Source organism: Theropithecus gelada, chromosome 18 (assembly GCF_003255815.1).
Source record: "Theropithecus gelada isolate Dixy chromosome 18, Tgel_1.0, whole genome shotgun sequence".
NCBI classification, from domain to species: Eukaryota; Metazoa; Chordata; class Mammalia; order Primates; family Cercopithecidae; genus Theropithecus; species Theropithecus gelada.
In genome coordinates this window covers 62,887,611-62,912,982 of record NC_037686.1, presented here as the reverse complement: position 1 = coordinate 62,912,982, position 25,372 = coordinate 62,887,611, and the positions used below count along the sequence as shown (strand labels likewise).

The 25,372-nt window shown below is 39.2% G+C and overlaps 1 protein-coding gene across 2 annotated transcripts in view; it reads left to right on the top strand.

Annotated features, from left to right (window-relative positions):
• The window catches only part of RTTN (rotatin), a 195,791-nt gene extending 175,637 nt beyond the window's left edge, over positions 1-20,154 (top strand). For both annotated transcript variants that reach the window (XM_025365662.1, XM_025365663.1), the window contains 5 exons: positions 2,622-2,824; positions 5,742-6,009; positions 17,463-17,566; positions 18,674-18,743; positions 19,722-20,154. In XM_025365662.1, the coding sequence (XP_025221447.1) occupies positions 2,622-2,824; positions 5,742-6,009; positions 17,463-17,566; positions 18,674-18,743; positions 19,722-19,807 (731 nt within the window). In that variant the 3' untranslated portion in view covers positions 19,808-20,154. The remainder of the gene's footprint in view (positions 1-2,621; positions 2,825-5,741; positions 6,010-17,462; positions 17,567-18,673; positions 18,744-19,721) is intronic.
• Positions 20,155-25,372: the final 5,218 nt, after the last annotated feature.

Below are 25,372 nucleotides of genomic sequence, written 5' to 3'. Positions count from 1 at the left end.
TGGGAATGGCTAATCTGGGTGGTCCTCGCTCAGAGTCTCTGCAATCATCTGTTTTTTTTGTTTTTTTTTGTTTTTTTTTTTTTTTTTTGAGACGGAGTCTCCCTCTGTCGCCCAGGCTGGAGTGCAGTGGCCGGATCTCAGCTCACTGCAAGCTCCGCCTCCCGGGTTCCCGCCATTCTCCTGCCTCAGCCTCCCGAGTAGCTGGGACTACAGGCGCCCGCCACCTCGCCCGGCTAGTTTTTTGTATTTTTTTAGTAGAGACGGGGTTTCACCGTGTTAGCCAGGATAGTCTCGATCTCCTGACCTCGTGATCCGCCCGTCTCGGCCTCCCAAAGTGCTGGGATTACAGGCTTGAGCCACCGCGCCCGGCCAATCATCTGAAGCCTTGACTGGGATAGAGGATCCAGTGTGACTATGGGAGCCTCAATTCCTTGCTACTTACAGCTGTCTCAAACGACCCAGAGTGAGTAGGCCGAGGGCAGAAGTTATAGTTTCTTGTAATCCAGTCTCAGAAGCAACTGAACAGCACTCCTAGCTCCTGTGGGTCACACATACCAACCCTGGTACAGAGGCAGGGGCCACTGGGACCATCTTGGAGGCTGGCTACCACAGGAGTCATTGTTGTATAGATTGTATTTAAAGCCATGTGGCTATTTGAGATTACCCAGGGAGAATGTGTAGATGGAGAAGCAGAAATCCATGACTGAGTTCTGAGGCACATTAACATTTGGAGTTAATCAAAAGATGAGAAACCAGCAGAAAAAAAGAGAGAAGGAGCAGCCAGTGAGATAACCAGTGCATAGTCACAGGAAGTCAGAGAAGGGCATGCTCAGTTGTGTGGAATGCCGTAGAAAATTCTACTAAAGTGAGGATAGAAGCAGTGGCCATTGGACTTAGCAGTACTGATGTTCTTTTGGACCTTGAGGGTAATTTTAGTGTAGTGCTGGAACAGAAACCTACGTAGTGTGGGTTGAGGAGAGAAGATGAAGAAGTAGAGGAGACAGCTTTTCCAAAATGTTCTACTCTTAAGAGGACAAAGAAATGGAGCAACAGCAAGAAACAGATGTGGAGTCAATGGAGGAGTTTTTGCTCATTTTAAAAAATGTATGTTTTTATGGCATGTTTATTAACTTAAGGGATTGGGAGAATGAGGTATAGGAAAGAGTACAGGTAAGAGCCCAGCCTGAGAGGATAAGAGAGGTGACAGCTAGAGCACAGCAGACAACAGAAGCAGAGGGAAGGCTGAGAGGAAAGATGTGGATTTAGGAAGGCTGGTAGACTTGATGGGAATGATGAGAAAATTCCCATTTTGAATACTTCTGCTTTCTTCATTTAGGAGAGAACATTGACCACTAAGAATGAGCAAAGACAAGGAGTAGAGGTGATGTGAGAAGAGGAGAAAGTGTGAAGTTGCTGTTTTTAGAGGAAGGAAAGTAGGATTGCTGGCAGTGTTAAGTACCCATTTAAAATGTATGGTCATAAATTTAAGATTTGACTAGTTAGCAAGTTTTTGTGCTTTCTTCTAACAACACTCAGTGGGGTCTCTAAATATCAAAGGTTATACAGAGAAGGAACTGGAACTCAAAACAGTTAAGAGCCCATCTAGTTACTGCCAGATGCTGATGATGGCTTATTCTTTGAATAATCTCACACCTCTGGAGCTGTCCATTTCGATACCCAACTCAGATTGTCTGCAGTCAGCACAAAGAGACAGAAACAGACCTTCAGGCTCTTGAACTTGAATTATTATTGAAGCATATGTATACAGGATTGTCCTTGCCTTCATTCTGTGCTGTTAACTTTCTCTATTCCTTAGGTCTGGTGGGAATGTCTCCTTTCAGTGCATTTTCCAGCTCTACTAGTGTGTCTTTTGTTTGTTTACTCATCTTTTGTGAGTTTCTTTTACAGAATGTATTGGATTCTGATCAATTTATGCTTAAGTTGGCCTCCTTGTATGAACTTTCACAAGTCAGTTATACCTTAGGTTTACATATAATATAGTCTTATTGATTTAACATTAAAATGTATTTCCAATTTCTTTTTTCTCCCTCAGTAAGTCTCATTCAGTTACTTAATTTCCTGAGAAACACTGGACCCTGGAAAACCTGTAGATGCCACTGCTGGCTCCTGCCATTCTAAGCTATGTGACCTTGAGCAACAAACTGGCTTTTCTGAGCTCCATATCTTTGTTGACCAAATATAGAAAATAGTATTTGTTCTGTCCCCTTACCCAGGGATATTATGTTCCTTATTTGTATGTTATGTAAAATGAAGGCATTAGACAAGTTATCTCCCATTTCTAAAATTCTGTTCCTCTACACAGGCCTTTATTTAGATGTTTTCTTTAGGAACTATTAAAAACTCTAGTATGCTTATTTCATTCTTTTTTAAAAAATAAACCTGGTGTCTTAAAGTGCTTTGTTGAGATAATTAGGCCCTCATTGAGACAGTATATCTATTAGGTTGCATGTAGACACCAATATTAGTCTCTATTGCTAATTTGCAGTTCACAGGTTAATGGCCAAGTCATTTTGATAGACAGATACGCTTTGCCACTTAGTGTCTTCAAAAACTAAACAGGGAAACTGAGAAGACATTGTGATAGGCTGTTATTTTTGAAGGTTGCAGTTCTCTTTGTTGGTCAAGTTGTGGACAACACCCTGTTCAAGCTACACATAGAGGAGCCCTGAGCAACTCTCTGATGCTGTGTGTCCTCAAGCTGGCTTCCCAGATGCCGCTGGAGAACACCACGGTTCAGCAGATGGTTTTTATGCTTCTTTCAAACCTGGCCTTGTCTCATGACTGTAAAGGAGTAATTCAGAAGGTAAGCACTTAAACTCCCCTCATATCTTAAAAGGGTACTCAGTGAAATAATCTTTCCAATCAAAAGTTTACAACTCAGTTTCTAAGATTAATATATTATGATTTTGAGGCATTTTATTTTAAAGGATTATAAAAGGGTTAAGAGGTTCACTTTGTTTAAAGCCAGTTGATAGATGACACGTGCAGAGGGACAGGAGCTGGAGTAGAGTCATGCCATTTCCTTCTCACTGATCTTCTTAGCTTTCGGATTATATTTTATCATTCTCAAAAATGAGGGTTTTAGAACGATAGCTGTCTTACATTTATTGGAGATAATAAAAGTAATATATTGGTCTTTAAACAGACCAAATTGAGCAGTAACAATTTCAGTTTAATTTCATTGACAAAATGGTTTATGAAATCACAGCCCACTTCCCCCAGTTAGACCTTAACTTCCTTATGGCATATTAAGCAATTTTATGAGTTCTCTAGGACTCCAGTTCCCAAACTAGACTCCTCATCACTGATTTTAACTTAAGGTAATTTAAAAGGGATGTAATGAGTTAAATAAATTCTGGTACAGATGTGCACTCAGATTCTGTATTTAGATGTGTATAAACAGAATCCCTAATTAGGAAAATCCCTTCAAATTTGAGTGTAATCAGATTATATATTACTTAATAGTATTGTAATTTGGGTGCTTCCATTTCTTTTACTTGAAGGCCAAGATAAATTGTAAAAGTTGAGAAGATTTATAAGAATTGAGTCTCGTTTTCCTCCACTGTTTCTTCTCCCTGAACTCCTCAGAAGATATTTTGTTATCACCACATAAATAGAAAGATAGGTTTTTCTAAGGAAATGGAAAGATCAATCTCACCAAGGAAAGATGTTTTCAGTGGCGCGTTGGAGCCAGCCTCCTACTGACTCATGAGTGTCATCTTAAATTTGCACGAATTTTATAAAAATTCCAGTTGATGTTACATTGTTATTTTGAAATCAGCCGCAGTGAGAGTGTCACACCATGTAATTCTGTGAACTGTACAAATCGTGGATCTTTTCTACCCTCACCACAATCAGTTGTTTATTTACCAGCGCATGGCTGGATATTTTCTTCATGTATATGTTCATGTATGTCATATATGTATATATATTTGAATATATTTTCTTCATATATGTATTCATATACATACATCATTTCCAAAATGAGACATTCTCTTGAACTGGATATATGTGATTAGCATCCATAAGAAAGAGATTCTGCATATGTGAGAGAAGAGCGGGGGCAGTGTTTCCCACCACTTCCTTATGGAGCATGTTAGTGGGAAGCTAAGTGGGAGCCCCAGAAGGAATGTAAGTACCAGTCTCAAGTCTGGTCTCTGACCTTGAGCTGGAGACCTATTCTCTTTCAGCTTCGTTTGGGCTAAACAAAATAATCTCTAAGATATGTTCAACTCTTAATCTGTTATTCTAGTGCTATACTTAAGAATATTTTGATGAAGTGTGATCAGACTCTCCTTCCAGGGACAGATTAATGAAGTCTTTTTCCTCTGCTCTAATTAGGAAATGCCTGAGACTTCCTCTGCTGCATTAAGTAATAATGAGCCCAGACGCTTAACACTTCTACTTCTTCATTACTCATCTGTAGGACATAGAAAATGCAGCAGGTGCTGTTGTACAACTCAGGCTCTGAAATATCCTGTTTTGTTTTGTTTTCTACCATGGTATACATATTCTACCTGGTGTAGGAAATTGTCTGAAAACATCTTTAGAAGCAGCAAAAAAAAAAAAAAAAAGGAGTGCCCACAGCACATTTACATTTGAGAGGACTGACATCTACTCTGTCACCCTTGTCAGTCCCAAATCCAGCAAGAGTTGAATCTAAAAACTATCAATTTGGCTGAGAGTAGGTGTAAGTGACAGCAAATGCAGCTGAAAGTGGGCATGTAATTTTACAGTTTACTTATTGTGTGGGTAATGTTGATAATATTTCTGTAGCTCATTTCATTCTTAACACTCAGAGTCCTTTTGTATAAAAACGTTAAGTTTATTTTATAGATTAAAGCCAACATCTTGATTTTGGTCTAGGAAAACCTAAGAGATAAACTGGAGTAGATTTAAACAGAGAGAAAGAGGAGTTATTCTGTGTGCAATCATAAAAGTTAAGTGATTGCATTTCATTTCTAAAATGTCCACCTAACTGTGGTTTCCATGCTGCCATGGGCTGCAGCTTGACGTAGCACTTTTATACTTTGCGTATAGATTAGTCTAAATAATTTATTATCTTTCTTATAGTTAAGGGTTTGGTGGGGTTTTGTGGAAGAGGCTTTATTTGGAGGCTGCAAAGACTCTTACAGTGCAAATAATAGAGCTTTCTCATCTGTAAGCGTAATAGAATGACATGTAGCCATCAGAAATTCTTACTTGTAATGATAAGTACCTGGGATAAAGTGAATGTAAGATGTATCTATAGATGTGATAAAAACAACAACACCTGTAGCTACAATGATTCAAAATGCCCTCACTACTTCCAGAGTTGTTAACTAGTATTCAAGACTGATTTGGATTTTTTCCTTTTTTCCTTCCTTAGGGTAGCTTTTAATGACGAGCAAAATCACCAGAAGGCAGAGAAAAGAGAAAACTCAAGAGGCCTGAAATAATCTCCAAACTTAATTATCAATTCTAAATAATTAAGAGTTAACTATAGTATACTTCATCCATCATGAGGAAAAAATTAGCAGGAATTAAAACTTGAGCACTATTTTGTTCTTCTTACCTTTTTCACTTGGAAATAATATAGATGGAGTATTCAGAAGGTATTAGAAAGGATAAATTAATGTAGGGGAAGAGTATATCAGAATGTTAGTTAATCGTTCACCAAGGGACTAGGAAAATAATGAAAAACATGAGAAGAAAATAATATTCTCTCTATTTATCCACAGAGTAACTTCTTACAGAACTTCCTCTCTCTAGCATTGCCAAAAGGAGGAAATAAACATCTCAGTAATCTGACTATTCTTTGGTTGAAGTTACTTCTGAATATATCATTTGGAGAGGATGGGCAACAAATGATTCTAAGGCTTGATGGCTGTCTAGACTTACTAACAGAGATGAGCAAATATAAGCACAAGAGCAGCCCTTTATTGCCTCTTCTTATCTTTCATAATATTTGCTTCAGTCCTGCTAATAAACCCAAGATCCTGGCTAATGGTAAGTATTCACGCACGCATATGTTTATATATGTAGTTATTCATTTTTGGTGTTCAGATCAACGCCAAATAATTTTATAAATAATTTTCTAGGTTTTTATTAAGCACCCACTGTGTTCAAGGCACTGTGGAAGGCATGGGAATGAATCAGGCATGGCTTCAGCCTTCCGTGGGCTGCCTGGAGTCTCCTGAGGTTAGCAAGTCATGTCATTCCAGTGCACATACTGGACACCTGGAGGAAGGGGAGTCGTGGACGAGGGCTCCCTGGCCTTACCTTCTGCTCGCTCTCCTCTCTCCTTGCTCTTCCTCTAACTCCCCCACCCCTCCTCTGCGTCTTCAAGCAAATGCTACTGTGTCAGTGAAGCCTCTCCAGAACCACGTGTTAATATAATAGCCCCAACCCCTTCTTTCTGCCTTCTCTTTCCTCCTCCTCACTATGTCCTTTCCTGGTTTTATTTCCCTCCATAGTATTATTGCCATCTGATAAGAGTATGTGTTTCATGTATCTGTCCATCTGTCTATTCCGAGTCTTCCCACACGAGAAAGTAAGCTCTTATGGGGTCAGGAGGTTTTTGTCTGCTTTGTTTGTTTATGTGTAGCACCTAGAATTGTGCCTACAACTAGCGAGCACTCAGTAAATATTTGATGATTGAGAGAGATGCTGAGCAGACCAGAGTTCAGGGCTTGAGATCAGATGGTGCAGTTAGCCTTGCAGAGACTCCGTTCTCTGAGACGTAGGACAGATGGAGGCAAGGATTGGTAAGGATTCAGAAAAAAATTGAAGCAAAAAGAATTGGAAAGATCTTTTTCTGCAACCATGTGTTATCGCTGTGAGGAGTATGTGAATTTCACGGGGAGTGAGTTTTATAAAAGACACGTGTTCTAGTGAAAAACAGAAGGTGGGCTGCAGACCCCTACGTGCCTGGTCTTGAATGCCAGCCCCAGGGCATCACTCCAGGGTCACCTGGCACAGCCTTGCTGGGCCCAGCTTCTTCATCTATAAAAGAAGCCCACTATTCTTGGTTTGGTTAAGAATCAGTTTATAAACACACATTAAGTGCCTAGCACTATTTCTGGTACATGATAAATGTTTAAGATAGGTTCATTCTCTTGTTCTTTCATGTTTTTCACTTAATCTTTTCTGAGGCATTTTTCTGTGAAATCAAGGGTTTTCTAAGTGTACGAAAATGATTCTTCTTACATTTTGTGTATATAGTTGTGATTCTATTTTTCTGATAAGCATTCTGATAATCAGCTGCTAGATATGATATGGAAAGATGTTTAAAGTTCAGTTAGCTTGTACCAGACCTAACATTACTGTGGATTTTGCACTCTGCCTTCCACTGGCTGCTGTGCTGATGCTGTGCTCTCTGTTGCTGCGTGATGTGCATCACTGGTTTTATTTCCATCCTCTCCCACTGTATCTGCTTCAGCCCTCACATTTGTAAAATGAGGGTAATGATAATCCCTCCTCAGGGCAATGAGAGAGCCTGTGAAGTGTCTGTGGCCATTCTTGGTATATAGCAGCGACTCAGTAACATCTGATACTGTTTATTCGCCTTTCTTAGAATGATTTTTTTCTTTGGGGACTACTTACTCCAATTTATTATTGAGAGTTGGAAAAAGGTCAAGCTTTTTGGGAACTGAAGGAGATAAGTATGCATTTTCCACTTCTAGATCCCTCTAGAATTATTTTTACCATTTCTTTGTAGTCAGCAATGCTTTTTCTCCATTAGCTTAAAGCAGATGGACAAACTTTGGTGAGAAACTTCCCCTACCCTCACAGACTAGAGATCAGTGGGCTTGAGGCAGGGGTAAGATAATAGACATCAGCTGTGCAGTTTCTGTAGGCACTATAAAAGGATGTCACAGGCTATGCCTCCCTTTCCACTTGGGGATCTACAGAGGAGGCCTAGCAGAGTCAGCCAGCTTAAAAGTCTCCCAGGAAAGGCTGCCTCTGGTTGGTAGCACCCACACATCTGGTTTAAATAGTCAGGAGTGGAGTGTGCAGTGGAGCTTGACCTTGCTGGTAAAAATTGATCTGGGGCTGGGCACAGTGGCTCACAACTGTAATCCCAGCACTTTGGGAGGCTGTGGTGGGTGGATCATTCGAGGTTAAGAGTTCGAGACCAGCCTGGCCAACATGGTGAAACCCTGCCTCTACTAAAAATACAAAAATTAGCCAGGCATGGTGGTGGGCACCTTGTAGTCCCAGCAGGAGAATTGCTTGAACCAGGGAGGTGGAGGTTGTAGTGAGCCAAGATCATGCCACTGCACTCCAGCCTGGGCAACAGAGTGAGACTCTGTCTCCCAAAAAAAAAAAAAAGATCTGGAACATTCCTTGTTTCTGATAATGCCACACTAAGTCTCCTCTGAAAACAACAGTAACATGCTGCTAGAGAAGCTGTATTGACGTGTGCCTCAAAATAATAAAAAAACTGAAAAGATACTGAGAAACTTCCAGGCCAGTTTTGATTGAAAGTCTTGCCCAGACAAGTAAGAAGTATATAGAAAATTATTCTGCCCCAAGTGCATTGGCCAAGATTGTGTGCTTGGCTTTTGTTGAGGAGTATTGAGGGGTGAGAGAACGGAAGCCGCGATTCCCCACAGTGGGGATTCTTACTGGCTATCCTGCTTGTATTAAGCTGGACCTCCAAAGAATCATTCTCTCAATAGATAGATGAGCCAGAAATACGTTGGTTTCCCAAACTTCATGAAGGAGACTGTAAAGAAGAGGAAAAAAAATGTGAGAATGGGTACTACAGACTGCTTCTGACAGGGCTCTGCACCCAAATTTGGCCGTGAACTTGGCTTGAGGTGCCTTCGATTGATGGTGCCTCTGGGTACTTAGCAAAAGCCAACTGCCTTAGTGTTGGATGAAAGACAAGTTCATACTGGGCCTCAGGGAACCTCTACAAATAATTTTTCAAAAGCATTAACCAGTACAAAGTTAGAGATAATCAAGCACATTAGGAGACATGGCAACATGTAGTAAGAAACAGCAGAGGGATAAAAATACCAGCCTATCTGCCCAGACTTTGAATATGGGAATTACAAAGCACGGGTTTAAAAATAACTTTAATTATACCATATTTAGATAAATAAATGACAAGCTTGAAAATTTTAGGAAATGGGAAACTGACAAGTTGAAATATTTGAAAAGAACTAAACAGAACTTCAAGAACTTTACTGTGCAGTATGATAATCAGCCACATGTAGCTATTTAAATTTAAAATTATTCAGTTTTACTCACTACATGTGGCTAGTGGCTATCTTATTAAATAACACAGATATAAATATTTCCATTATTGTAGGAAGTTCTATTTTACAACAGTAACCTAGAACTTCAGTAGCCAAAACTGAAAACTTAATATACATGTCTGACAGCAAGTTAGGTATAGCAGAGAACTTAGGAATTAGAAGATAGTTTAGAAAAATATTATCCAGAATGCAGCAGAGAAAGCTAAAAAAATGAGAAAGGATTACAAGAATCACAGGTAAGTGACACAGCAGATATATCAACACAGTCTGTGTGTTCAATGAAGTGTCCTAGGAGAATGGGAGAGGAAATATTTGAAGAAATGATGGGTAAAAACTTTAAGAACTTTTCTAAGACACTAATGTCATCATAACTGACAACTCACTGTAATTGCCAAACTGACATCCCTAAACTTATAATTAAACCAATTATATTAAGAAGGTAATATTCAAAACTCATTACTTTCTAATTATTTACAATTTACTACTGTATATTTGCTTGAGGTTATTTAAATATTTATATGAGAATTCAGACCTACTTGTTAAACCCAAAATTGTTTTATTGCTTTGTAATATGCATGTTTCACAATAACATTTGTTTTGTTAAAAAAGTCAGTCCACTTGCATTATCAGAGGGGCCCACCACATTAATTGACCTATATATATATACACACACACACAGTACTTTATTAAAAATGCTTTAAGAGATAGCAGCTGGTTGAAGGAGTTATAAACTTACTTAGATCATAGGAGTTATATATTCTGAGTGTTTGGGACAACATTTAAAAACATCACTTGATGCTACGCAGATAAGTGGACATTTGATTAGTAAGGGGACATTTGATGTGCCCTAATGAGTAGCACTTGCAGCTATAACCGCACGTGATAAATTGCGTCTGCAAGCTACTTACATGGCTTGTTTCTGGGTAGGTGATGATACAGGAAAACCAAAGGGCGTCAGATAGTGCAGATGAGGTGTTCAGGGAGTCGGCTGCAGTGTGCCCGAAGCATCACTGCACCTGCCTTTCACATTGTTCTGCTGTGCGTTTCCAGTTCACGTTAGAGAGCAGCTTTTTTTTTATTTGTTTTGGTTTTTGTTAAGTATTTAAAATCCCTTAAAAAATGAATTATGTAGACAAAATTTTTGTTTATTTTATTCTGGAATCTTTCATGCAACAAGTATTTATTGAGCTCCTAAAATACACTAGCATTGTGGTTGGTCTAATACCAGTGAGCAGACAGTGCTCTCCGACTAACACCAGTGAGCAGACGCTGCCCCCTAACCGATGCCAGTGAGCAGACGCTGCCCCCTGATACCAGTGAGCAGACGCTGCCCCCTAACCGATACCAGTGAGCAGACGCTGCCCCCTAACCGATACCAGTGAGCAGATGCTGTCCCCAACCGACAGCAGTGAGCAGACGCTGCCCCCTAACCGATACCAGTGAGCAGATGCTGCCCTCCAACCGATACCAGTGAGCAGACACTACACTCACAGACCCTGCCCTTGAACCAGTTACAGTTTAAATACATGTATTTTGCAGGTTTCGGGGTGTCGAATGTATATATGGAAAGGATTCGCAGTAGTAAGTGTTTCACATTTAAGAATGCAACACATTCTTGAAATCACAAAATTTAGAGGAAAAATAGTTTGATAAAATTTAATGATATGTAAAATAGGTAATAAAATAGGTTCAAATGTTGTTCCAAAACACCCTGACAATTTCCTTGGAACTAGACTTCTGGAAATCTTCACTTAGTGAGCAGATTGCTGCAGATAATTAGTGAGTCTTGATTTACTACTCGGGCTCACTTTGCAAAAAGAGTATATCTTGTGTGTTGATATAACTTTAAAACACTTTTTTCTCTGAAACATAAACCCACAAATTTCTCTAAAATGTTTAGTCATTCCTTTTTGTATTTATTATTCTTTTATTAAGATAAATTAATGCTTAAGGGAATTTTGTGCATTTGTCTTTCTATCCCTTGATCATTTTTCTGCTTTATTATTATTATTATTATTATTATTATACTTTAAGTTCGGGATACATGTGCAGAACATGCAGGTTTGTTACACAGGTATACACGTGCCATGGTTATTTGCTGCACCCATCAACCCATCATCTACATTAGGTATTTCTTCTAATGCCATCCGTTCCCTAGCCCCGCAACCCCCGACCGGCCCAGTGTGTGATATTCCTCTCCATTTGTCCATGTGTTCTCATTGTTCAGCTTCCACTTATGAGTGAGAACATGCGGTGTTTTGTTTTCTGTTCCTGTGTTAGTTTCCTGAGAATGATGGTTTCCAGCTTCATCCATGTCCCTGCAAAGGATATGAACTCATTCTTTTTTATGGCTGCATAGTATTCCATGGTGTATATGTGCTACATTTTCTTTATCCAGTCTATCATTGATGGGCATTTGGGTTGGTTCCAAGTCTTTGCTGTTGTGAATAGTGCTGCAGTAAACATACATATGCATGTATCTTTATAGTAGAATGATTTATGATCTTTTGGGTATATACCCAGAAATGGGATGCCTGGATCAAATGGTATTTCTGGTTCTAGATCCTTGAGGAATTGCCACACTGTCTTCCACAGTTGTTGAACTAATTTACACTCCCACCAACAGTGTAAAAGCATTTCTGTTTCTCCACATCCACTCTAGCATCTGTTGTTTCCTGACTTTTTAATGATCGTCATTCTAACTGGTGTCAGATGGTAGCTCGTTGCGGTTTTCATTTGCATTTCTCTAATGACCAGTGATGATGAGCCTTTTTTCATATGTTTGTTGGCCATACACATGTCTTCCTTTGAGAAGTGTCTGTTCATAACCTTCGCCCACTTTTTGATGGGGTTGTTTGGTTGTTTTTTTTTTCTTGTAAATTTGTTTAAGTTCCTTGTAGATTCTGGATATTAGCCCTTTGTCAGATGGATAGATTGCAAAAATTTTCTCCCATTCTGTAGGTTGCCTCTTCACTCTGATGATAGTTTCTTTTGCTGTACAGAAGCTCTTTAGTTTAATTAGATCCCATTTGTCAATTTTGGCTTTTGTTGCAATTGCTTTTGGTGTTTTAGTCATGAAGTCTTCGCCCATGCCTATGTCCTGAATGGTATTGCCTAGGTTTCCTTCTAGGGTTTTTATGGTTTTAGGTCTTACGTTTAAGTCTTTAATCCATCTTGAGTTAATTTTTGTATAAAGTGTAAGGAAGGGGTCCAATTTCAGTTTTCTGCATATGGCTAGCCAGTTTTCCCAGCACCATTTATTAAATAGGGAATCCTTTCCCTGTTGCTTGTTTTTGTCAGGTTTGTCAAAGATCAGATGGTTCTAGATGTGTGGCGTTATTTCTGAGACCTCTGGTCTGTTCCATTGGTCTGTGTATCTGTTTTGGTATCAGTATAATGCTGCTTTGGTTACTGTAGCCTGCCTTGTAGTATTGTTTGAAGTCTTGTGGTGTGATGCCTCCAGCTTTATTCTTCTTGTCCAGGATTGTCTTGGCCATGCAGACTCTTTTTTAGTTCCATATGAAATTTAAAGTAGTTTTTCCAATTCTTTGAAGAAAGTCAACGGTAGCTTGATGGGGATAGCATTGAATCTGTAAATTACTTTGGACAGTATGGCCATTTTCACGATATTGATTCTTCCTATCCAGGTGCATGGAATGTTTTTCCATTTGTTTCCTCTCTTATTTCCCTGAGCAATGGTTTGTAATTCTCCTTCAAAAGGTCCTTCACATCCCTTGTAAGTTGTATTCCTAGGTATTTTATTCTCTTTGTAGCAACTGTGAATGGGAGTTCACTCATGATTTGGCTCTCTGTTTGTCTATTATTAGTGTATAGGAATGTTTGTGATTTTTGCATAGTGATTTTGTATCCTGAGACTTTGCCGAAGTTGCTTATCAGCTTAAGGAGATTTTGGGCTGAGACTTTGGGGTTTTTAAAATATACAATCATGTCATCTGCAAACTGAGACAATGTGACTTCCTCTTTTCCTATTTGAATACCCTTTATTTTTTTCTCTTGCCTGATTACCCTGGCCAGAAGTTCCAATACTATGTTGAATAGGAGCGGTGAAAGAGGGCATCCTTATGCCGGTTTTCAAAGGGAATGATTCCAGTTTTTGCCCATTCAGTGTGATATTGGCTATGGGTTTGTCATAAATAACTTATTTTGAGATATGCTGCATCAATACTTAGTTTATTGAGAGTTTTTAGCATGAAGGGGTGTTGAATTTTTTTGAAGGCCTTTCTGCATCTATTGAGATAATCCTGTGGTTTTTGTTGTTAGTTCTGTTTATGTGATGGATTACGTTTATTGATTTGTGTATGTTGAACCAACCTTGCATCCCAGGGATGAAGCTGCCTTGATCTTGGTGGATCAGCTTTTTGATGTGCTGCTGGATTTGGTTTGCCAGTATTTTATTAGGATTTTCGCATCGATGTTCATCAGAGATATTGGCCTGAAATTTTCTTTTTTGTGTGTGTCTCTGTCAGGTTTTGGTATCAGGATGATGCTGGCCTCATAAAATGAGTTAGGGAGGATTCCCTCTTTTTCTATTGATTGGAATAGTTTTAGGAGGAATGGTACCAGCTCCTCTTTTTACCTCTGGTAGAATTCGGCTGTGAATCCCTCTGGTCCTGGGCTTTTCTTGGTTAGTAGTCTATTAATTACTGCCTCAATTTCAGAACTTGTTACTGATCTATTCAGGGGTTCGACTTCTTCCTAGTTTAGTCTTGGGAGGGTATATGTGTCCAGGAATTTATCCATTTCTTCTAGATTTTCTGGTTTATTTGTGTAGAGGTGTTTATGGTATTCTCTGATGGTAGTTTATATGTCTGTGGGATCAGTGGTGATCTCCCCTTTATCATTTTTTATTGTGTCCATTTGATTTTCTCTCTTTTCTTCTTTATTAGTCTGGTTAGCGATCTATCTATTTTGTTAATCTTTTCAAAAAGCCAGCTCCTGGATTCATTGATTTCTTGAAGGGTTTTTTGTGTCTCTCTCCTTTAGTTCTGCTCTGATCTTGTCTTCTGCTAGCTTTTGAATTTGTTTGCTGTTGCTTCTCTAGTTCTTTTAATTGTGATGTTAGGGTGTTGATTTTAGATCTTTCCCCCTTTCGCCTGTAGGCATTTTGTGCTATAAATTTCCCTCTAAACACTGCGTTAGCTGTGTCTCAGAGATTCTGGTATATTGTGTCTTCTATTTGGTTTCAAAGAACTAATTTATTTCTGCCTTAATTATGTTATTTACCCAATAGTCATTCAGGAGCAGGTTGTTCAGTTTTCATGTAGTTGTGCGGTTTTGAGTGAGTTTCTTAATCCTGAGTTCTAATTGGATTGCACTGTGCTGTGAGAGACTGTTATAATTTCGGTTCTTTGGCATTTGCTGAGGAGTGTTTTACTTCTAAGTGTATGGTCAGTTTTAGAATAAGTGCAGTGTGGTGCTGAGAAGAATGTATACTCTGTTGATTCGGGGTGGAGAGTTCTATTAGGTCTGCTTGGTCCAGAGTTGAGTTCAAGTCCTGAATATCCTTGTTAATTTTCTGTCTGTTAATGTGTCTAAAATTGACAGTCGGGTGTTAAAGTCTCCCATTATTATTGTGTGGGAGTCTAAGTCTCTTTGTAGGTCTCTAAAAACTTGCTTTATGAATCTGGGTGCTCCTGTATTGGGTGCATATATATTTAGGATAGTTAGCTCTTCTTGTTGCATTGATCCCTTTACCATTGTGTGATGCCCTTCTTTTTCTTTTTTGATCTTTGTTGATTTATAATCTTTTTTATCAGAGACTAAGATTGCCACCCCTGCTTTTGTTTTTCTTTTTTGCTTGCCATTTGCTTAGTAAATCTTCTTCCATCCCTTTATTTTGAGCCTATATGTGTCTTTGCACATGAGATGGGTCTCCTGAATATAGCACACCAGTGGGTCCTTGACTGTATCCAATTTGCCAGTCTGTGTCTTTTAATTGGGGCATTAACCCGTTTACATTTAAGGTTAATATTGTTATGTGTGAATTTGATCCTGTCACTATGATGCTAGCTGGTTATTTTGCCAGTTAGTTGATTCCGTTTCTTCATAGTGTCGATGTTATTTACAATTTGATATGTTTTTACAGTGGGTGGTACCAGTTTTTCCTTTCCATATTTAGTGTGTCCTTCAGGAGCTCTTGTAAGGCAGGGCTGGTGGTGACAAAAATCTCTCAGCATTTGCTTTTCTGTAAAGGGTTTTCTTTTTTGCTTATGAAGCTTAGTATGTCCAGATGTGAAATTCTGGGTTGAAAATTATTTTCTTGGGCCAGGCGCAGTGGCTCATGCCTGTAATCCCAGCCTTTTGGGAGGCCAAGGTGGGTGGATCATGAGATCCAGAGTTCGAGACCAGCTTGGCCCATATGGTGAAACTCAGTTTCTAATAAAAATACAAAAAAATTAGCCAGGTGTGGTGATGCCCACCTGTTTCCCAGCTACTCGGGAGGCTGAGACAGAAGAATCACTTAAACCCAGTAGGCAGAGGTTGCAGTGAGCCGAGATCTCACCACTGCACTCCAGCCTGGATGACAGAGCAAGACTCCATCCCTCTCCCCCTCCAAAAAGAAAAGATAAATTCTTCAAGAATGTTGAATATTGGCCCCCAGTCTCTCTTGGCTTATATAGGGTTTCTGCAGAGAGATCTGCTGTTAGCCTGATGGGCTTCCCTTTGTGAATACCCCGACCTTTCTCTCTGGCTGCCCTTAACATTTTTCCTTCATTTCAACCTTGATGAATCTGATGATAATGTGTCTTGGGATTGCTCTTCTCAAGGAGTATCTTTGTGGTGTTCTCTGTATTTCCTGAATTTGAGTGTTGGCCTGTCTTGCTAGATTGGGGAAGTTCTCCTGGATAATACCTGAAGAGCGTTTTCCAACTTGGTTCCATTTTTCCCATCACTTTCAGGTACACCAATCAAATGTAGGTTTCTTCTTTTCACATAGTCCCATATTTCTTGGAGGCTTTGTTCATTCCTTTTCATTCTTTTTTCTCTAATCTTGCCTTCATGCTTTATTTCATTAAGTTGATCTTCAATCTCTGATATCCTTTCTTCTGCTTGATCGATTTCACTATTGATACTTGTGTATACTTCATGAAGTTCTCATGCTGTGTTTTTCAGCTCCATCAGGTCATTTATGTTCTTCTCTAAACTGGTTATTCTAGTTAGCAATTCCTCTAATCTTTTTCAAGGTTCGTAGCTTCCTTGCATTGGGTTAGAACATGCTCCTTTAGCTTGGAGGAGTTGGTTATTACCCACCTTCTGAAGCCTATTTCTGTCACTTTGTCAGACTCATTCTCCGTCCAGTTTTGTTCCCTTGCTGGTAAGGAGTTGTGATCCTTTGGAGGAGAAGAGTAAAATATTTTCTTTTCAACTATTGTTATTTTATTTTATTTTTATTTTTTTATTTTTTTTCTTTTTTTTTGAGATGGAGTCTCGCTGTGTCGCCCAGGCCGGAGTGCAGTGGCCAGATCTCAGCTCACTGCAAGCTCCGCCTCCTGGGTTTACGCCATTCTCCTGCCTCAGCCTCCCAAGTAGCTGGGACTACAGGTGCCCACCACCTCGCCCGGCTAGTTTTTTTTTTATGTTTTAGTAGAGATGGGGGTTTCACTGGGTTAGCCAGGATGGTCTCGATCTCCTGACCTCGTGATCCGCCCGTCTTGGCATCCCAAAGTGCTGGGATTACAGGCTTGAGCCACTGCACCCAGCCCCTAGTCATTTTTAAAAAAGATCAACCAGTATGATATTTGATTATCGTTTTTATATAGTAGCTCATTCTATTGATATGTTTGTATTATAGTCTATAATTTATCATGAAAGCAGATCAGTTTTTCTGCCTGCCAAAATGTTAGCTATAATTGAGTAACTCATTAATATAACTAATTGTATACTTATTTTTGCATACTTGTCTTTAAATGAACGTGCCTTTTGTTGAATTCAGGCCAAAAAGTGAGGCAACCTCAGTGTCTTTGATCCTTCTATGCCTGACATGAAAACAATGTTTTGAGGTTGTCCTCCCAAATACCACATGACGTAAAAGATTGGTTTTGCCATAGTCTAGTGATACCAACTTTGTGCATGCATTCTAATGGGAAAAGAGGCGGGTGTCTGACTAGTCCAAGATAAGAATACAATGCAGTGTCTGGGACTGAACTTTTTAAAAATATATGTTCATTTTAGAAAAAGTCATCACTATGCTTGCTGCCTGTCTGGAAAGTGAGAATCAAAATGCTCAGAGGATTGGAGCAGCTGCGCTTTGGGCTCTGATTTACAATTATCAGAAGGTCAGTTTTAAAAATCATTGTTACACCTGGGGAGCAGACAACCAGGTATAACACCTTTAGAATACATCCAAAGGTGTCAAAAGAGTTATAGCAAAAGAAAAAAGACATAAAGTCAAAGACCTGTGTTCCCTCTGCTCATTCATACAATTAGTTAAACCATCAGTTGAAATCTTTTTATTTAATCATTTCCACAGAATGTCTCAGTTTAGAAGAGAATCTCTGAATTTTTTCCTCTCAATTTAAATTGATTTCCTGTAATATTGAAATTTTAGTATAGATTGTTTCTTCTAAAAGATGTATCAAGGGAAAACACATCTTAAAGTAAAACCGAGTAACAAAAGTTTTATCCAATTGTATAACTCCCGTTTCTCTGGCTCAGTTCTTGTAAGACTGCAGCACAAAGCCTGCTCTGAGAAAACAGCAGGCAACGTGGAGATGTGTGTTCCACTCTTTCTCTGGCCTTTGGACTTCTGTTTTATTGCAGACATCTCATTCCCAAGAGAAATACCCATAAGTATCTAGTGATTAAATAGCCAAATGACAGTAGGATAGACAACCATTCTAGAATGGTGTTCTCTCAACTGACTATCTCTGCCTGGGCTAGTTTTCTCCTTGCTGGCCAGAGTCACATACACAGGACAGAGGCTGTTGCTGTCATTCTCACGTGGGTATCCCCAGAGTTTAGCACAGGATTTGGCACTTTGTAGTCGCTCCATAAATATTTGTTGGCCAACTGCTAATATTTGGTATACGTGATCAGAAATCTAAGGTTCGAGGGAATATGAAAAACTGAAACAAAGGTTGACTAGTTTAAAATAACAAATTGAGATTAGGGGAGAAGGAGTAAAAGAGAAAGGAAGAAAGAAAATGGGAATAGAGAAAGAATCAAGTTAGATAAGAGGATATGGGCAAGACTTCAGAATGTGCAAGGGGATTAGCTCAATAGGATGTATTATACTAAGATAGAATTCTCTAGTCATATTATTCTATTTCATAATATTCTGTCTAATACTCTAGTTAGCAATGGGCAGAATTAGTGTTTTGCTATCATGATCGATAACACATGGCAAGAAACCTAATTAATGGATTGTTCTATATTATCTCTAGGCAAAAACAGCTTTGAAAAGTCCATCAGTAAAAAGAAGAGTGGATGAAGCATACTCCTTAGCAAAGAAAAGTAAGTTGCAATAAGAAAGAGATTATAGTTAAACTTGGAAGCTGTTAAGTGAATTTTCTGATTAATGAGATATTTGGACAGGCTACAGCAAAATGGCATTGTAAAATGTGCCAATATTCAGTATGTGCTTTAATTATATCATTTTAAAAAATAATAAAATAGATAGATGAAGGTTTAAGATGTGATCGTTTCTAAAAATGCATCTATGATCTTCATCTTATTTTTGTACTAAATTTTCTTTGCCAACAGTGACCGCTGTGCTGAAGTATGTTCTTAGTGATGAGAACTGGCCCAATTAGAATTAACTGTGAGCAGAAAACTTGGATCTAACATCAGGGAACTGGAGGACAGTCTTCTAAGAATTGATCCTATTACCCCTATATCCATGTTTCCCTGTGATGTGGTCACAATACTAGAGATGGCTTTCTTTTCAAAGCACATTATTCATTTTTAGCTACACCAAATTTCAGTGAGCGTTATTCTCTGAACATTTTTTGTGCTAAAACACTGAACTGTGTCTTCCCTGTACTGTAATATATCTGTTTGTTATTTGTGTTTTTATAGTCTGATTTTTTTTTTTTTTTTTTAAGCAGGGGAGGATTTAGTTTGTTTTAGCTGTGACCATGAATTTCTGGAGCTAGTGAATAATTGAGTTAAAGTTTGTGCTTTAGGAAGGATGGTACATAAAAAAGAGTAATGGCATTCATATGGAATTATAGTTAATGGTATCCATTATGGGGGGTACTTTTTAAAAAATACTCTGGGTAAGCTATTAATTTAAAAAACGTATTAATTTTGTAACTCATTTATTTTTTTTTAAATGCAAAATATTCTGGAATACTATTACATCAAGAACTTAAATAGAGCTTTAAATTATATATAAATCCTGTTCATATATATTTGTTTATGTGTGTGCCTGTAAGTATAGTACCAAGCTTCATGAACTAGTATTTCTGTGCTCTTATTTTTCTGTTTCAGCTTTTCCAGACTCAGAAGCAACCCCTCTGAATGCCTATTATTTGAAATGTCTTGAAAACCTCGTGCAGCTCCTTAACTCTTCCTGATTGCCATGAGATGCTACACCTTGAAGCTGATAGCCAGCAACAGAGGAGCTCAAGTTGAAGCCAGCTGTGTGTGGCAGCTGTTACCTGAAGACATGCTACCTCTCTACCAAGTGTTGATCCCCTTCTTTCCCATGAGAGAGAGAACTGGTGATACTCCAACACCGTCTGGTCATGGCAGCTCTCCAGAAGTAATAGCAGCTGACAACTATCTGTGCCTTTTCCTTTCTGTTGAAAAGGCATATAAAGTTCTGGGAACATAAACATTTTTACCCTTTTCTATGCCATTTATTTTGTAAAAATCCTATTTAACAGTTATTTAATAAAATAATATTTTTAGAAACTAAAAATTGACTAATAATTGCTGTTTACAGACTTTTATCAGTCTCATGAATATTAATTTTAAGAGTTGAAAGAAGACATTGTGTCCTGGTTTTTTCTCTCTTTTTTTAACATTTTAACTGATATAAAATTTGGCTCTGTCAGTACAAATCCTTATTTTCAAAACTTTCTGTTATCCAGAGCATCCACACTGGAAAAGGGCTATGTAGAAGTTAAGTGTGCATTATTTGTAAAGGGCTGTGTGGAAGTGAGTGTACCTGATTTGTAAGTAGCTTTCTTAGGCAAGTTTTAGTGATGTTACCTTCTTTCTAGATGACTCTTAAATCATTACATTTATAATCTTCACCTTTGGCTTCTGCAAGGCTGTATAATAAAGACGAACGAAATAGAGTTGAGGTTATATAAGCCTGGGTTCAAATTTAGCTCAACCCAAAACATCATGAAGAATAGAGTAAGACTGAAAAATGCAGAAGACGGCCAGGCGTGGTGGCTCACTCTTATAATTTCAACTTTTTGGGAGACCGAGGGTGGATCACTTGAGGCCAGGAGTTTGAGACCAGCCTGGGCAACGTGGCAAAATCCCATCTCTCCTAAAAATGCAAAAATTAGCCATTCCTGGTCTTGAGCGTCTATAATCCCAGCTACTCCAGTGGCTGAGGCATGAGAATCTCTTGAACCTGGGAGGCAGGGAGGTTGCAGTGAGCTGAGATCATGCCACTGCATTCTAGCCTGAGTGACAAAGCAAGACTCTGTCTCAAAAAAAAAAAAAAAAAAGCAGGAGGAACAAGCTCTGTAAAGTACTCTATTACATAATCTTACTTAACCTGTAGTTTTGAATTCAGCACTTAAACCAAAATCAAATACTAATCACTTTCAGCAACTTTCCTAACACTTTTGAAAGTGAGAAAATTGTGTCTAAGAGAAATAAAAGGTGAAATATTAATATATATATATGTTTGCATATACATATGTCATATACATGTATATTCATTTAGGATAATGTTTTCAGAAAAACTAAAAATCATATTTTAAGTGCGGTTAAATTGCTAACAGCAATAAAATAAGCAATGATGTTATTTAAGCTGGAAGTATGTGGACAAAATTTATGTTAAATGCAGAAATAATAGAGTTAAGTTTGTAATGTCTGAGAATTATTGATTCGAGATCTGAAAACTAAGACTAGGAAGCTCAGAAGTTTCTGGGCCGCCCAAGTTAATGTGTAGTGGAAAATTCGCCAATTCTGAGAGCAGGCGTCTTGGGAATGATGTTTCCCTTTTCTCCCAGTGTCTTATATTCCTTGCCTTTTTTCTGGAATTCTCTAATCAGCCCTCACTGATAAATAAATGAATTTCTAACTTCCTTCATAACTCCTTTATAACTAACTCCTCCTTCTATGTCCCAGGTACTGTTCTCGGAACTTTTATCATTTAATCTATCTTTTTCTAAAATACTACTAATGTCTTTTGTGTTCCAGGTGAATAAGCGGAGGCGCAGAGCGGTAAGTAATGTCCTCATTGACTGTGGTTGGTTATCAGTGAAGTGGAGGTTGGAACCCAGGATAACTAAGAGTAAGTTTGGCTTTTCTTTATAAAGCATTTATTCTGCCCCTCTACCACCCCCTCCCCCACTGAAATATCTCCTTTTGTATTTGAATCTTATAGGTAAACACCATTTTTCAACAAAAATTTATTCGGGGAAATGATACTATGGTTCATTGATTGACTGATTCACGTATCAGAGTAGGCACTACCTCATCTTCTTGGAACCAGGAAGGGTTGTTGTAACTGATCATTTTCCCTAGCAGTTCACAGTAGTGCCAGAGGGAGATCTGTAGCCTAATAGTCAGAACCACCCAGAGATGTTACCTGCCAAAGCCCAGGGGGGACTGCAGACCTTGGAGAAAGGAGAGGGCCCAGGGCTTTAGGGGAACTTGCATTTGCCTCTCTTGGTGTCCAGGAATGTGAAGCTCAGGTACACGCTGTGGTCCAGAGCCTGGGGGTCAGTCCTTGCAACTGGGTCTCCTGGGATTATGACCCATCAGCCAGTGGGGACCTTTCAGCAGGAGCCTTGAGGTGACTGGCCCACTGCTGTAGCAGCTGCCCTGCCTCTCCCTTGGGGACCAGCATCAGAATCCTCAAGTGTATGCGCTGAAATGCAGATTCCTGGGCTCAATGAGGCAGGCCTGTGTCTACGAGAATTTTTAGCAAGCTCTCCAGGTTCTGCACACCACAGTTTGAGAACCACTGATTAATCCCCATGATTACAGAAAAGTGCCTAGAACACAAAAATTATTTCATATAACTTAACTGCTGCCTGATGAAATCAGGTCTTGAATCTGGGTCTCTTGAATGCGAACCAAATGTTTTTTCTTTCACACATGCCCAAGGTTAAGCAAGGATCCAGAAAATAGGTGCAGGGGACTAGTTCGTACCTCATGGTGTCCAATTTCTCCATATCCTAGCATTTTTGGTGGACTGAGTTACTGTGTGTGCTATGGAAGCAGAAAAAGGTAGTGCCACATCACACTTGAAGTGCAGACATTGATGCTGAGGCTTCTGGACTGAAGACCTTGAGCAGTTTGAGGGAGGAGGCAGCCATTAGTTTTAAAAACAGGAAGCTAGTAGGAAAGTAGTGTTAGCAGACCTGGCTAGACCCTTTTTCCACTCTTCCTAAAAACATTCAGAAATGAATAGTTGAATGTACCTTTTTTTTTTTTTTTTGGTGTTCTATAAAGAATGGAGAAAAAAAAAATAGAATTTTGCCTATTTAACTCCAGATCACCAGTTTTCCTTTGTAGTGTTAAATAGACTCATCATCCGTGGTCATTTTGCATCATCAGCCTTTGGGGCTGCACCTTGTGTATTCCCCATTTCTTGAGGTTGCCAGAGCCCCAAGTCTGCTTCTTGACCCATGATGTTCCTTGGATTTGGCAGAGTGATGGGTAAGAGTAATGACTGGCATCCCCGCTTCTGCATTAAGCTCTGCTTGCAGTTATCTCAGGGAAGGAGAGAGCATAATAGAGCAGTTGAGAGTAGAGGGCTCTTGAGTCCTGTGGACCACGAATCAACCCTGGCCTCACCACTGCAATTGTTGGAACCCTGGAACAGGCTCAAGGCTAACTGGGGACGAGAACACCTACCTTGTGCAGTTGGTGAGAGGACTGAGTGCTTAGCCTGGTTCATAGTTATCCTTTAGATGTTATCAGTGATTTATTATTCTTACAGAATTCTCAAAAACATCTATTTCAGCAAAAATTTTAAATCTTTTGTGTCCTTGCAAACTTTCCCCCCATCTGGGAGGGGATGTGCTGGGAAGTGAGTTGGGCTGTGAAAACTAAGGTTCCAGGTTCCAGCATCGCAAAAGGATTGTTGGTTCCTGGTGGAGTGCACGTCCACAGTCCTGGGGTGACTGATTGCCCAGACACTTGGCAAGGCGCCACTGAGAACCCGAGTCTCACAACGCACCGCGTACAGGCATTATATACACCTGGGGTGGGCACATTTTCTTCTGCTTGTCATGTTGTCTTGATTGAGTGTCGGTTGGCAAAATATTGCTCTTTTTCCATCTGACTTGTGTAAATGGAAGATTCAAAAAATTACAACCTTAGTAACCAAAACAAAATCTTAGCTTAAAAGAAATCCTTCAATTTGGGAGTAGCCATTTTTTTTTCTTCCCATTGATCATTGTTGTCCAAAGACTAGGGGGCATGGATGATAAAATGCTATTGTTTTGGTGAATTAGGAAACTTAGTTTTGGGGAACATAGAGTTTATTCTTCCTAACTTAAAATTTCTCATAGGAAATTCATTATACAACTCAAGTTTCCTTATACAACTCAAGTCCCGCACCTGGGTCTGTGTGGGACTTTGCTGGGCCTCAAGCCTCAGATGTACGAAAGACTATGCCAAGACCCCGGGATTCTGAGACTTGGCAGCAACACAGAAGGAGCTCAGTGTGATCCTACTTTAAATGTTTCCGACAATGTTCATTTTTGTATTTTGTTTGCTCCTTCCACATTGGAGGAATCTGCTTCAGAAAATAATAAATCTTTAGACCCATGTTTTACAAAATACCCATATGGTAACATTTGATCAATTTCTTTTTAACTAATTTTGCATGAAAGCTAAAAAAAAAAAAAAAAAAAAGTGTTTTAGTACAGACTCCAAGGTAATGTTCTTCGACACATTTCTACTTTTCAGTGGCATCCTTACCTCACTTTGGCCTCTGCCTATGCTTGTGCCTTCGGAGTATCTGCACCCATTTGGGTTCTTCTGGGCAGCGATACTTGGTAGTCTGGTAGCAGATTGCTTGCAGTTCCGTGTAAAATCTGAAAACATTATTTCTTCAAACAGTTCATTGGAGCATTCTTTCTTTGGCTTACCATGGAAGTAAACAGATTATAAAATGGGAACTTACTGTTTTTAATTGTTTTCTGGTCATACTCATAAAGATTGGATTGCAGAGAATCCGTTTATGGGTATAATACCTGGTTTAAAGTTATATTCTGTATCTGCTAGGAATAGCCACAATTTCATTGAGTAGAAACTCCAAAATAATAATGGCTTCAGTAAGAGAGGAGTTTCTTCTTTTTACTGTTTTTGTTGTTGTCCCAGGAAACGCACACATGGGCAGTCTTAGTTAACAGTGTCCTCAGGGACTCAAGTGCCTGCTTTTCTGCTCTGCCTTTGCACGTTTCCTTTAGGAAGTTACCTCATGGACATCAGGAAGGAGAAAGGCTGGGAAAGGACTTCCTCAGCTGTGTTTCCCTTTAAGGAGCCTTCCCAAAAGACAGGTCCAATAATTAGAGCTCACATCTCAGGCAGAAAAGCACATGGTCACTCAAAGCTTCAAGAGAGGCCAAGAATTATAGTTCCTTATTTGGGTGCATCACCAGATCCAGTAGCACAGGTCTCTGCTAATAGAGAAGGGGAGGAGGTGTTTGGTTCGGCAACCACCAGTGTCCACCAATGTTCTTGATTTGAGAGAAAACTGATATAATTAGGGGGGGAAAAAGTATTATCTTCCCAAGTAAATAAGATTAGATGCTTATTGAATTTATTCAGCCTGCATTTAGACTTTGTGATTAGTTCTAGCTGCATTCAGAGCTAAAAATATTAGTGTCAGAGAAGGAAGTCAGATGCCTTTCCAGTGGAAAGCCAAATGCCCTCTGTGGAGTTTATGCCTATGAAATGCAGCCATCAGCTGTCAGGATCCACCTTCTCCTCAG